Source organism: Pagrus pagrus (assembly GCF_965226575.1).
Source record: "Pagrus pagrus genome assembly, chromosome: 3".
NCBI lineage: Eukaryota > Metazoa > Chordata > Actinopteri > Spariformes > Sparidae > Pagrus > Pagrus pagrus.
Genome location: NC_140187.1, coordinates 16641405 through 16654598, shown reverse-complemented (window position 1 = coordinate 16654598; position 13194 = coordinate 16641405). Strand labels below are relative to the sequence as shown.

General features: G+C 40.8%; 1 protein-coding gene across 6 annotated transcripts; it reads left to right on the top strand.

The window, feature by feature from the left end:
- The first annotated feature begins 5 nt into the window (after window positions 1-5).
- Window positions 6-11879, top strand: eif4enif1 (eukaryotic translation initiation factor 4E nuclear import factor 1). Of its 6 annotated transcripts, none has more exons than XM_084349785.1 (19): window positions 6-24; window positions 1277-1426; window positions 1511-1584; window positions 2926-3053; window positions 3162-3436; window positions 3767-3965; window positions 4073-4233; window positions 4912-5050; window positions 5485-5661; window positions 5978-6249; window positions 6926-7000; window positions 8084-8270; window positions 8662-8750; window positions 8963-9099; window positions 9756-9837; window positions 9961-10084; window positions 10189-10503; window positions 10633-10803; window positions 10901-11879. In XM_084349785.1, exons 2-19 carry the CDS (start codon window positions 1331-1333, stop codon window positions 11086-11088), a joined length of 2889 nt encoding a protein of 962 aa, XP_084205911.1. In that variant the 5' UTR covers window positions 6-24; window positions 1277-1330; the 3' UTR covers window positions 11089-11879. The 6 variants fall into 6 exon arrangements, with proteins under 6 accessions (XP_084205911.1, XP_084205912.1, XP_084205913.1 ...); XM_084349786.1 differs by lacking the exon at window positions 6-24 and adding an exon at window positions 71-574 and having other exon boundaries at window positions 6929-7000; XM_084349787.1 differs by lacking the exon at window positions 6-24 and adding an exon at window positions 72-574 and having other exon boundaries at window positions 5978-6204.
- Window positions 11880-13194: the final 1315 nt, after the last annotated feature.

Below are 13194 nucleotides of genomic sequence, written 5' to 3'. Positions count from 1 at the left end.
ATCAGGCAAACCCCACGACAATAAGTAGCTGCCCCAATTATTGCCTCTTGAATGTTCTCGGTTAAGTTTATATTATACCTCCACAAAGCAAGTTTGATTTTTTTATAACGTTTATATAGTTCTGGGTTATAATTCTTTACTATGATTTGAATATTTAAATGCAACACTGCCGATGCACTCGAGACTATTTTTAATTCTACAAAGGCGCGATGGGCACAATGTAATCTTTCCTAGGACCTTCTTAAAGCGGTGATCAGATGAAAATTGCTGCTACGACTTAGAAAACAGAGAAAGATCAGACAATTATTTGAGATTACAAAGTCTCCGTGTAAATTAATTAGTTATTTAGACCTGTGTTATTGTGTTTAGTTACCCCAGTAAATTGTGCGTCTGCTTAAATCACTGCAACAACTCAACCGGCTTGAGATTTGGTACTTGCTGGGTGGGCATTATCCCCATTGCCCAGCTAGTTAGCTAGCTAGCTTGAGGTGCTAGGTTTGCTAGCTAGCTAACTAACGTAAAGTGCCGCTGTTTGGCCGTTAGCAACCAGGATTCCACGCAGCTTTCTAGCTGAGTAAGTTGGCCGTTTGTGTTTTTGTAAATGTATTAGCTAGCTAATTAGTACAAATGTTAGACCACGAACGAGGGATACTGTTGGCTACCTGTGTGTGGGGCGCTAGCTTAGCTAACTCTACACAAATGTGTAGGCTAATTGTTAGCGTCAAATGTCTTGTAACTCGGCGAAGACATGATTCATTAGGCAACATGTTGGTTAATTTACGTCAACATTTTGTAGATTTTCTTCAAACATATTCGTTAACAGTCTAGCCACTACAGGCTATGTGTCAATTAACGTAAACGCTTGGTAAATGATTGTAATTGACTAGTGTCTAGTGTCATGTCAGCGGTCTCGGCTGTTGTCAATTAACTTGCTAATTAGCTAGTAGCTTTTGTTAAAGTTTACACCTTGAGGTTAGCTCGACGTAAGGTGGGATTTATTGTTGATTTGATGATCATTTCTGGTTGTAATCATGTTTGAAGCTAGGCCACTTCTGTTTAGTTAGTTTTTTTCCCCATTCAAGTTTAAAATGTCATCAGCTCTTGAATGACGCAGTGTGGCTGAGTTAAAAACACTTGATCAACACCATTGATCTATTGATTAACATCGACTGAACCTTTTTAAGGCTACATTGTCAGGGCAAATCAAAATTAAATCAATTTGAGCAGCTATTGTCATGCTTGATTAACTTGCAGACGTTAACTTTGTGTCTATCAGGTAGAGAAGTCATTGCTGGCCTGGAAGCTGTTTGTTCTGCGTCTGAAATCAGTCATGGAGAACGATGCTTGTGTGGAGCAGAAAAATGGCGATGCTGCTGTGGATGAAGTGAAACAGCCAGCAGTCACGGCTCCTTTCAGATACACCAAGGTGATGAAAAACTCCAGTATAATTTAGGGGGCCACACAGAGTCTTTGCTACCACAAATTTAACCATGATGAATTATTTTTACAGGAGGAACTTCTGGAAATAAAAGACCTGCCAGTTTCCAATGAAAGACCAGATTGTCTCTCTGAGAAATATGACAGGTAAGGTTTAATTTCCTTTTACATAAAAATCCACTCCATAAGTAATCCACAGTATAGTATTCAGACATTACCTGAATAAAACATGTGAGTCAACAAGGGAAGGAATACTAATCTTGAGTAATGAGATACTTTAGATGTACTGCATGACACGTTTTTGGCTCTTGGACAGCAATTGGCTGAATTAGCTGTCTGGTCATAGGTATGAAAAGTATCAGCATTTGTTCTGAGCCTATAACATAAGTGGCTTTTATTGGTCATTCAAGAGCTTTGTCTAATTGTATGTGCTGTCTGAAGTGTATATGATTACTTTGAAGTAGCGCTTGGTTGGCTCATGAAAAACATGCAAACACTTTACAAACTTTCGTGACATTTGACAGTAAAATCTATAATTCGGTGACCTGAATCTGCAGGACCTTACGTAGTCGCATTTACTGCAGTCTTGAATCGAAGTGCAAATGTTTTAGATCCTTGAGGAAATATTTACCAAATACAGTGCTGCTGGCGGCTGGCAAACGGTGGGTTCTGCTAGATGTTTTGATTTCTTCACTATAGAGAACGGCAGCACATGTAAAACAACTGCTTGGTCTTCAGATCACTTGTGTTTTTGTATTGTTTTTTTTTCTTTTGGTCTTGGGTTTTGGGAAACACTAATGGACTTTTTTTTTGCCTTTTTTTTTTTTTTTTGATCGACCAAACAACTAATCAGTTAATTGACAAATTAATCGTCAGATCAGTCGATGAAAATGGTTGTTGAATGCAGCCCTACTGTTGGCTTGAGCCAAATGTGCAGTGGTTGTCCAGAAGTGCAAGAATTAGACTCCTTCATAGATTTTTACAAAGAATTCCTTTGCCATTGTCTTAGAAGATGTCTTTGGCTAACCCTAACCCTTCTCTACAGCACACTTTTAAAAAATACATTCTGTATGGATTGCATTCGGTTTTTTACTGAATGGCTGTCAATTCTACAGAGCCCTGCTGTTTTTTATTCCAGGTATTTTATCACAGAGGGATACTTAGACATGGGATGATAGTTGGTATGCTAAAAGTTCAGAGATAAAGGTTGGTCATGCCGACTTGATGTCGTTGTTCGATGGTATTATTGTTGGTCTTTCTAATGCTCAGAAGACGACAATAGTAGACACATAAGCAGTGCCCTGTATGTATCCTTTTTGTTCCTGTTATTAGCCTTGAATGTTTTTTTTATCATGTAACATGTAAAATCATATTTTACCCATTTGATGTTTTTGGTCTTTGGAGTCATTTTAGACAATTGTCTTTTTAGTTTGAAAAACATGAAGAGCATTTCTTTTAATCGTGGGTTGAAATGGTGTTTTGATACAGTGATGGTGTCTGGGATCCTGAGAAGTGGCATGCCTCCCTGTATCCCACTTCAGAGCGTAGCTCTCCAGTGGAAGGTTTTAAGAAGGACTATGTGGATGATAGAATTCCTTTGAAACGAAGAATCCCAGGTAAATGTCATAAAAATCATTGAATTATCTTAATGTCTGTAGGAGGGTATTCAGAAGTTTTTTTTAAACATCTAAAACTGAGCCTGTTCAATGCCTCCTTATAATTAGATCCTCGTGAGCGGTTAAAGGAGGATGATCTGGATGTCATACTGAGCCCACAGCGACGCAGCTTTGGAGGTGGATGTCAAGGCAACGCTGCACTTGCACCCCACATTCGTCGCCCAATCAGCCCCCTGGAAAATAAGGAGAACGAGAGTCTCCGTCTGGGAGCTGCACGCAGAATTGGCAGTGGCCGCATAATTGCTGCTCGAGCCTTTGAGAGAGAAGCTCGTGCGGAGAAAGAGAGGGAACGTGAGAGAGACTTCAAGGATAAAAGATTCAGGGTTGGTGTTCATTGCTCCCAGCCCATACTTAATCTCTTGAGTTGCTAAATGCTAATTGAAGTAGTATTGCCAAGAAAGAGTTGTGCAAAATTAAAGTGGAAGAATTTGATTTGGGTCACTCATCTGGTTTTACTTGCATATCATAAAAGCACACATTTACTCACTACTACAGTAAAATTAGGAAGGTGCTGCTCTGAGTAAAGATTCCTGGTTTATCAGGGCAGTTTCTTCATACAAAGAGTTTATTTCAAGAATGGTCCCATTCATTTAAACTAATTTGAATGCAGTACAAACAGTGATTTTATGTTTGTCCTGTCTCATCCTTTGCAGAGAGATTTTGGTGACAAACGTGTATTTAGTGAAAGAAGAAGGAATGACTCCTATGCAGAGGAGGAGCCAGAGTGGTTCTCTGGAGGTCCTACCAGCCAGTCTGAGACGATTGAGCTCATTGGATTTGATGACAAAATCCTGGAAGATGATAAGCGCAGGTCCAAACGATCAAGGAAGCGGACAGAGTCTTTAAAAGAAGGCATGTCAAAAGCCTTGGTCTTCAGAAATAAAGCACCATAATGCAGTTTATACCCTTTTTTTCATGTTTTAATCTCTGATTAATGATTTAATTTGATGTGTGCACAGCTGTGGAATGTAATGGTGGACAGGCCGGAGAGCAAGACGTTGGTCAGTCCTCCGCTGATCAGGAAGTTCCCCACCCTGATGTCCTACCTGAGCAGTCGACGGGAGACTTTGACTTCAATGAATTCTTCAATCTGGAGAAGACCATGCCAGGACTGGCCTCTGTAAGTACTGGGGTGCACTGTTTGGGTTTGTTGGTGTTTGTTTTTTTTAAGGTGTAACATCACAGATGGGATGCTATCTTTAACTCTCTTTTTCCTTTTATGCATTTTCTACTTTAAGCTTAACAGTAGAGGTTTTCAGTTGTGCCTCCCCCTCACACTAGAGAGCTTTTTTCACAAGTTAATATAGTCATAAAGAACATTTTAGAGGATAGATTTGACATTTCTGGCACAGTTTCTAAACAAAAAATCTGCCGATGCTTTGTGTCAGCACAAGATTACCTCTGCTGCACTGGCTTGCTCTCACTGAACTTGCTCTTTGGTGGTGGGTGTTTTCACTGAATGGTCAGTGGACTACTGCATGGGGTTAAAAGGTATCAACAATCCAAGTTTATGCCCATCATTATATTCACAGTACACCTGCTACTAATTAGAAAACCTAAGTTAACCAGTCAGCAGACTCAGTAAGAAAGTTGTGTACTGACTGGTTTGTGGCAATAAATCAACACAAGCAAAACAGTAGTGCATTCAATGCTACTGCACTCAATCTTCTAGCACATTTTGTGCTAAATCGATGGAAAACGCCCTGAACGTAAGTGCCACCTTTGTCCTTGTTCTGTTCGGTCTGCCGTGTATTGTGTCTCCCGCTCTGTCTCAGCGGCGCCTGTTTGTGTCTCACAGATGATAGAGGATGTCTTGGGGGAGGGCCCTGTATCGGCTAGCCGCTTCAGTCAGTGGTTCTCCAGTAACATGAGCCCCTCAGGCAGCCGGTCCAGCAGTCTGAGGTCCACTCCCCACGAGGAGCTGGAAAAACTTGCAGGTAAATGATTTGATTTCCCAGAAGGAGCTATTTCTTGGCGCATGTTGGTATGAAAACCTCAAGATTAGAGGCCTGTTTATTAAAAGTGGGTTTAATGAAATATAAGGTTAACCTCTGCATGTTCTTGATTTTAGGCCAGTTATCCAGATAATTTAGTAACGCTGCATCAAGGAACAAGCCAGTTGAATTACATTCAGGCCAAAAACAACATTGAGCTTTAGTGTTATCTTATATTTATTTAAGAAGCCAATCTTGAGTGTACTGGAGTCTGTGGCTAGGTTACAATCTTTAATCTTTGTCAGCACTAAGCTGCTGATTTACTACGTCACTCTCCAACGCTGACTAGCATATTGCATATTTGTAATGTTTATGCCCCCAAAACACAGTTCTTTGAGTGTCTGAAGGATTTCTTATCTTGGTTTGCTCCTCTGAAGGGCTCGAAACGCATAGCACGTCCCCTGGCCACGGCCCTGCTCCATACTTCACACCTATTCAATCATCGGAGTGCAAGGAGAAGGTGGACATCCTGGAACTGCTGCACAAGGCCAAAATAGACCTGAAGCCTCTTCTTTCCACATTGTCAGTGAACAAGGCTCGGCTACGGGAAAGCAGTGAGTGCCATAAATGCATTATTAGATGGGTAATGTTTTTGACTATTCCAGTGAAATGAATATCTGACTAAACTCCTGTATCTGAACACTCGCTAAGGCCTTCTCTGTTCAGGCATCTGAGCTTACATTTCCTGCCTGTGCGTCTCAAGTATGAGTCTTCATCCTATTAGAAGTCTTCTCTAAACTCTATATTGAGTTCTTCATTTGTTGTTAAATTTTTTTAAAAAATTTTTATTAGCTTTTATTTGAAACACAGTGCACGTCTTTTGTTTTGAACAGTCCTACATAAAGTTAAACTGTATAAATCTGTCCCCAGCCAACTGTGGAGCGGTACTCTCGCTGGAGGAAGTAGAGGGATCGATGAAGGGGATGAAGCTGGGCTCAGAATCACAGGTGCGAAAGGTGCCAGCTCCCCAGAGGGGAAACGGCACACCTTTCATGGCTGAACATTTAGAGGAGGCTCTAACTGGTGGCTCCAGCACCCGTCCACACTCGCGTGACTCCGACATGTCAGCCTTTAATAAACTGGTCAGCAGCATGAAGGCAAGTGGAACTCTGCCAACTCACCCCAAAACCAATACAAACAATGTAAGTATTCTTGCCATATGTTTTTTTATTTGCATTGACCAGACTTAGACTGGATAACTAGCAACAGTTTGCATGTTGCAGTGAAACTGGTAACTTCATACAAATCTGTCCCTGTGTGATGCTGCATGCAAGCTTTTTAAACTATACATGATTAACCCACTTTTATGAGTAGACTAGAAAGTGATGGGCATAAATTTGTTTAACAGTTTTGAGGTGTTTTTCCTTTTTTTTTGGTTTGGTGCCTGAAAAAATGTCCTGCAGACGTCCTTTTTATGCAAGTCAGTGTCTGAATTGGTAATATGGTTTTATTTCTGTACTGAGACAAGAGCCATCGGACGAATGCTCGGTATCGACAATACATTTAACCAAAGGCATACCTGACTTGCATGAGGGACACTTCGATTGCGAGTGGCATGTACAAACTCATTTCAGTGGGCCTGCAGTGTTGCAGTTTAAAGAGGTTTCACCAAATTCTGTACTTGATAAATGTCCAAATTTTATATCTCGTGAGCACTGATATTTAAAGGGCCAATTTGTCTGCCATTTTCTTTTATGATGAGCTTCAAAATGCCTCCCAAACACTGTACATTCACTGGGATGGATTTTTACAAAGAATTCGTTTTGGTTTTTGGTTGCATTGAAATTGACACAAATTCTTTCTCCCTGTACAATGCAGCAGCCTTCAGACCCTGCTGTGATGGCCGTGTCTGAAACTCCGGTGCCCGCTCAGCAGCAGAAAAACATATTTCAGGTGTGTATGTTGACCATCTTCTCAGGCTGATGCTGACAAATGTTTAGTCTAAGCAAGTGATTTTCACATGGCCTTGTGCAAACCATTTTCAGTCTCGGGAGGTAATACAGATCTCTGGTTTTTGATCAGGTGGTGGTGTGTCATCATCATTACAGGATTAAAATATTTTTTGGAGCAGATGGAGAGTGTAAACTGAACTGCAGGGGGGAAAGGGAACCTGTATTGATCTTTTCATTAGAGACTGCTCATTAATTTGCGGTACAATTATTCTGCTACCTGTGTTGGATTCCTTCTCATTTTAGTGTTTACTGTCTCCAATTTCCAATCTGTGCTGTCCTCTGCTCCCTGTCAGATCAGGATTTAAAAACAAAACATTAATGAGGATGTGGAGTGTTTGTCTTCTCGGCATTGGTGGCAACGCCACCAGGTAACAGTTGGGTGCTGATGAATTTGTATCTAGTTGTTGAAAATGCTGTTTTGAATTCTGACTTGTTTGTCTGATTGCAAGTCCCCCGCCGGGTAGATGACAATGGGCACTACCAGGGCCAGACTTGCGAGCCCTTCAGTAGTACCACACGTTATGAACTGTGTAGACCCTCAAAATTGGTCTCAGTTGACAAATACAACTACAAATACAAGGTGTGGGAATGCTGCAGCATCCCAATGGATAACACATCAGAATGAACTTCTGCATACTACAGTAGAAAAATTAATTGTCAAATCGATGTAGCATGAGAAGAATACCATATGTGAACTGGAGCCGAAAAACTGTAGTCCAACCTACAGAAGAGATTTTATGGAAACGGTTGATGCAGTTGTTAAACTTCAGGTTGTGTTTGAGGGGCAGCCAAAACATAAAAGATTAAATGTCTCGCACCACTGTAACTTTGTGTGTTTTGTATCTGACAGTGTTTCTTCACTAGAGCTGTTGAGTTTGCTAGGCATCGTGCAAATTGCCAGGGTGAATTTAATGGGGGGGAGGGAATTACTTAATCCCACATTTTACGAACAGTTAAATCTAACTGCCAGACCAATAACATTATAGTGAATTGGGACTTAACTACGTCTGTGCTTGTATCGTAGGAGCTCTTGGGAGGTCCTGCTCGTAGTGGCTCCCCTACACTACTTGGGAATCTGTTGGGCAGCTCTGATGGCCCAACGACCTCTGCTCCATTACATGGTCTACTACACAAGGGCCCATCACCCCCTCTGTTTCCACAGAGGGCACCCTCACCTGACTACTTCAACAGTCGGTTGCAGCCTTCAGCAGGTAAGTTCATCACAAAGCCATACTGTTTGGACATTCTCTTTTTAATGTGTACACCTTACCCACAGATTCCATGATCGTATCATCGGAAAAGAATTGGGATTCACTGGCTCAAATAATTTATTAATCATTAAATGTCCTTCGATGGATTTTCGTCATCACCACACAGTTGAATGCTTTATATGTGAAGCAACAGGAGGAAGTGTTAATCATTGTTAAGCTGCTGTCCAAACTTAATAACAGCTCTGATGGCATGGCACTGAGGCCTTCTGTGAGCAACAAAGAGTTCAGCCTCAACATTCTACATCTTTAGTTTTAATATTTTTTTTTAGTTGATGGTGTTGGTCAAACGAGCTGGATCATTTAAAAGTTTTTCTTCCTCTCCATCCTCAAGGTTTTGCTGTTGGTCCTCAACCCATGCTGCCAGAGCAGTTTGCTGATATACACAGGTCTATCAGCCCTGGATCGCTTACACCGCAACAGGTAACTTAAATGTCTTGACATGTTGGACTTCAATTAAAGTAAATGCATGTAACCATTCTCAGCGTACCAACCTTGCATATCACCCAAAAATCTTTATTTCTAGCTTTCCTTTAAGCTTCATGAACAGATATATAGTTTTTTTTGTTTACTTTATAATACGTTTATATTTTAAGAAAAGCAACACTTCAGTTGTTTGTGTTTTGTTTATCCAGATGAGGGCGCTCTCCATGCCAGTGAATCAGGCAGATTTTGAAGCACTGGCATTCCAGCAGGACCTTGCTCTACATGGCCACCACCACTCATTCCAGTCCGGCTACAAGCCACCGCAGGATAAATCTTTTCGAAATAGGTTAGTGTTTTTTAAAAAACATTTTAAAATACAGAATCGTGCGTATCAATGCTGAAAGAATTACTGTTGATTTTAATGTGATTAATGACCCCTGAGTTATCAGTGATCTGTGTCTTGTGAAGAGGGCATTTGTATTGGGGTACTTTAGAAACTTTAATGATGTGGCTTAGTATGCCACATGTATTCATGTACTGTTTACAATGATTGTTTTTGTTGTTTACTAAAATATCCTTGACAATCATAAAAAATATTATGCTACTTACTGGCATATATTAGGGCTGGGCAATGAATCAATACTTTAGCTTTATCATGATATCAGACTACATATCGTCTTAGATTTTGGATATCATGATATGGCTTAAGTGTCATCTTTTCCTGGTTTTAAAGGCTGCGTTTAAAGTTAAGTGGTGTCATTTTCTGAACTTACCAAACTGTTCTACTTGTACTGATGGTTGCCTTTACCCACTTTTGCTTTTGAGGAGATTTCAAAATATCAAGATGTGCGTCATGTATCGTGATATAGCCTAAGAATATTGCAATATTATTTTGAGGCCTGGCACACATCAGTTTATTGAATGGATGCACTCAAACCAGATAACAAAATGGATATTTAGCATTTGACAGTTACACACAGCTGATTTTCTTGTAATCCACAGACTGCAGCGTACAAATCGCTCCCCTGGTCCAGGCCCGCAGCCTGCTGGAAGAAACTCTCCAGGCAATCCCGTCACCAGCATGGTGAGCATAAACTTTATCCTCCCAGCTGCCATTGCTCTGAATTGTCATGTAAAGTTAGACTCTTCATAATTTTTGTATGGTTAGTATTAATGTTTTTCTATCTTTTTATTCGTTTTACTTCAGTTGTCTCCGTCATTTACACCCACATCTGTGATTCGCAAAATGTATGCGACAAAAGATAAAGGAAGAGACGAACCATCGAGTCGTTCAGACAACAAGGAAGAGGCAGCTGCCCACTCTCAGGATGGTACAGAGGATATAATTACCCACAACACCTTAATTTGAACTTTAGCTGACTACCTAATCAACTACAGCACTGTAACATTGGCAATTGGGGTTATGTGATTACAGACAGCAGCTTGCCAAATCTATACATGGAAGTGATGGACGGGAATGCAGTCCACTCAGGAGGAGTAAAGGCCGGCTCGCAGACCCTACCAAGTAAGGACCAGGAGCGTCTCAGGCCTGGCTCTGCTGGACACCATACATCCACCATGGCACCTCCAGGACCCTCCTCATCTTACCCTCGTCCCATCTATCCGGTACCGCTGCTATCCCATGTACCCATGGTGCGGCCTCCTCCCCAGCTCCACCCTAATATGGTTCAACGAATGCTGGCGCAGGGTATCCAGCCCCAACAACTTGGACCTGCTCTTGTGCAAGCAGGTTAGCCTTTTTCTTCATTCTAATCTTTTGTAAAACGTATTTATATTAAACTGTGATGGCTTTTAGTGAAATTGACCTGATGTGCAACCTTGATGATGTCTAATGGAAGTTTTTATTTTTACACATCAGGTATATTTCCACCACATGTTGATCTTGCACAACTTCAAGGCTTGCCTCCCGCCCTGCTTGGACAACCGCTGTACCCTCTAAGTGCAACAGGGCATCCACTTCTACCTCCCAGAGCCAGTACTCAGATGCAGTTAGCAGTAATGCAGCAGCAACTTCAGCAACAGAGACCAAGTGAGTGGAGCTAATGTATAATATTATGAGACTGTACTGACATTTGCTAGCAGCGGTATTATTGTTCCCATTTTATGTATTTTCTGTCTCCCTGCAGTGCATCCAGGTGTCCCAGGCCCTCAGTCACAGAGCCAAGGCCCTCACAGGACAAATGGATCCCAGCGACATGGGGGTAGCCCCCCTCTCGGCCTCGCCAAGTGGTTCGGCACAGACGTGCTAGAACAGCCACTCCCCTCCATGCCAGCCAAGGTCATAAGTGTAGATGAGTTGGAGTTCCGGCCATAAGAAAACTGCTGGATAGCAAGATTTTTTTTTTTTCTTTTTGCCCATCTCCACCTCCTCCTACCATAAAAATGTGAACTTTAATTTGAAAGACAGTGCACAGACCTGGACAGTTTAACCATGCCATGCTTTGTCTTCAACCTTGAAGTCACTGCTTTTGAAGAGGCTTGTCGGCAGTAATGGGAAGATGAGTGATGGCGAGAAGTTTTGACGACTGAGTGAATTTATTTTTTTTTTCCTTTTTGTATTTGTATTCGGCTCTGCGCAGTAAATAATGTATAGGCCCAATTGTACAGACCTTGGGAAAGAATCTTATTCTCCCTGTATATAGCTATTTTTCTTTTTCTTGGTATGGGGGAAGCTGAAACTGTCTTGCAGCTCATCTGAAAACTGCGAGAGACAAAGTCACCAAGAGCTGGTAGCATTCCTTTGTCTTGTCCAACTTTAATTTCCCCCTGATGCTCAGAGAAAGGGCTACTGCTAGAGAGAAATGTTGGATTGTGTATACTCTACCCTTCCTGTGTGGCTAGTGGCCCTTTTTCTGTAGATGTGACTGGCTGGAGCATTTCAAGACTACTCCAGGGGATGCAGCTAGAGCTGGTTGTGCCTTTTTTTTGTTTTGTTGTTTTCCTTCCTTTTTAACTGTATCCTCTCATATCCAACCTGTCACTAGGGGGGGCAGCACTGCTCACATTGTCAATTTTTTGAGGGTGGTTGGGATTCAGTTTGTTTATGTGCTATTAAGTTATAAAAAGCACAAATAGAATTAATAAATAAAATTCAGTAAAACACGATTTGCTTAATTGTTTTAATGCTTTTGTGTTTTATTTATGTACTGAATAGATGGCTGGAGCGATCTATGTATAGATATATACATATATCGATATAGATAGCTAGCTATCTATATATAGATATCAATCACACATACACACACAGTCAGCCCAGTGTAGCTGTGAACTCTAAACGGAGCGCAGTCTGTTTTCTACTCTCTATTGACTGTACTTGCCAGGAGAATTGCTGAAGTTTGTCTTTGTAATCTCTTCCAACATGTTTGTCAAAATAGTTTGTAATAGTTGTGCTGCTTGAGGCATTTAACTGAGTTCTTTGTTTATTTTGTTAAAGTTTACAGTCCAATGCAGAGCCAGGCTGATTAATTGGCCAGGATATCTGCTTCTTCTGATGCTGGCATATTGCAGATATCGCGGCATTGGCGAGTAAGTGTGGGCCAGTAATAGACAAGACATGTTGGTGCAGAAATGTCAGACATTTGAGGTATTTGCAACTTTTAAATGCACATCATCGTCATTATTTAATAATCACATCTAATGAATCCTTATTGTTTCTGTTATGTGGTTTTAAAAACAACAGACATGATCAGAATTAACAAAATGATATCTGGCTCTAGTCCAATGCAATAGGCTGCAATATATCTCATTGTAGTGAAGCATGTAATCTTCAATAATGGACTCTTTCAGAAAGGTGTTTATTAAGGTGGTAGTGGTTGAATGGATTGTATTAAAGTTTTTAATATTCTGCCCCCTTATTTACATAGCAGGGATGCTCAAACGTTTTTCCCTTGCAGGCACAAAAGCAAACACACCTATTGTACTGTATTAAGATGCAAAATAACACTAGGATCCAAAGTTTCCTTAATTGAGTTCTTGCAAAGTGTCACTCTGCCTGCCATGCTGGGATTATGAAAGTTGATTCATAATTAGGGATCCTACATATTTAAAGAGCATTTTACCTCCCTCAAAATTGTGAATATTTTTATCTACAAACATTTGGTGGGTCAAAATGAACCTTATGGCAGGCCAACTTTGGCCTGCGGGCCACACTTTGGAAAGCCCCGGTAAATAGGATTGGACAAAATAAATAACTCTTTAGTATTCAAACGGTCATTATCTAGTTTTGTAGAAGAAATTTAAACTCAGAATTTTAATATTTCCAATATTAATGAGGTAATAATACGAACTTGGAAATACAGATTTTTTTCCATAACTGAATAAACAAGCTGTGCTCGGATCCCCAGAACACTGTTTGAAGCTAGAAAGGTGGCAGGGTCCACCACATATAAACAAAGTGAAACGGTATGAAATTGTGTTGTCC

Excerpts from the sequence above, each read along its gene's own strand:
- eif4enif1 (XM_084349785.1), top strand. The coding sequence starts at position 1,331 with ATGGAGAACGATGCTTGTGTGGAGCAGAAAAATGGCGATGCTGCTGTG. Across the intron at positions 3,437-3,766 it reads TCAAGGATAAAAGATTCAGG|AGAGATTTTGGTGACAAACG; the intron begins GTTGGTGTTCAT and ends CATCCTTTGCAG. Across the intron at positions 5,051-5,484 it reads GGAGCTGGAAAAACTTGCAG|GGCTCGAAACGCATAGCACG; the intron begins GTAAATGATTTG and ends GCTCCTCTGAAG.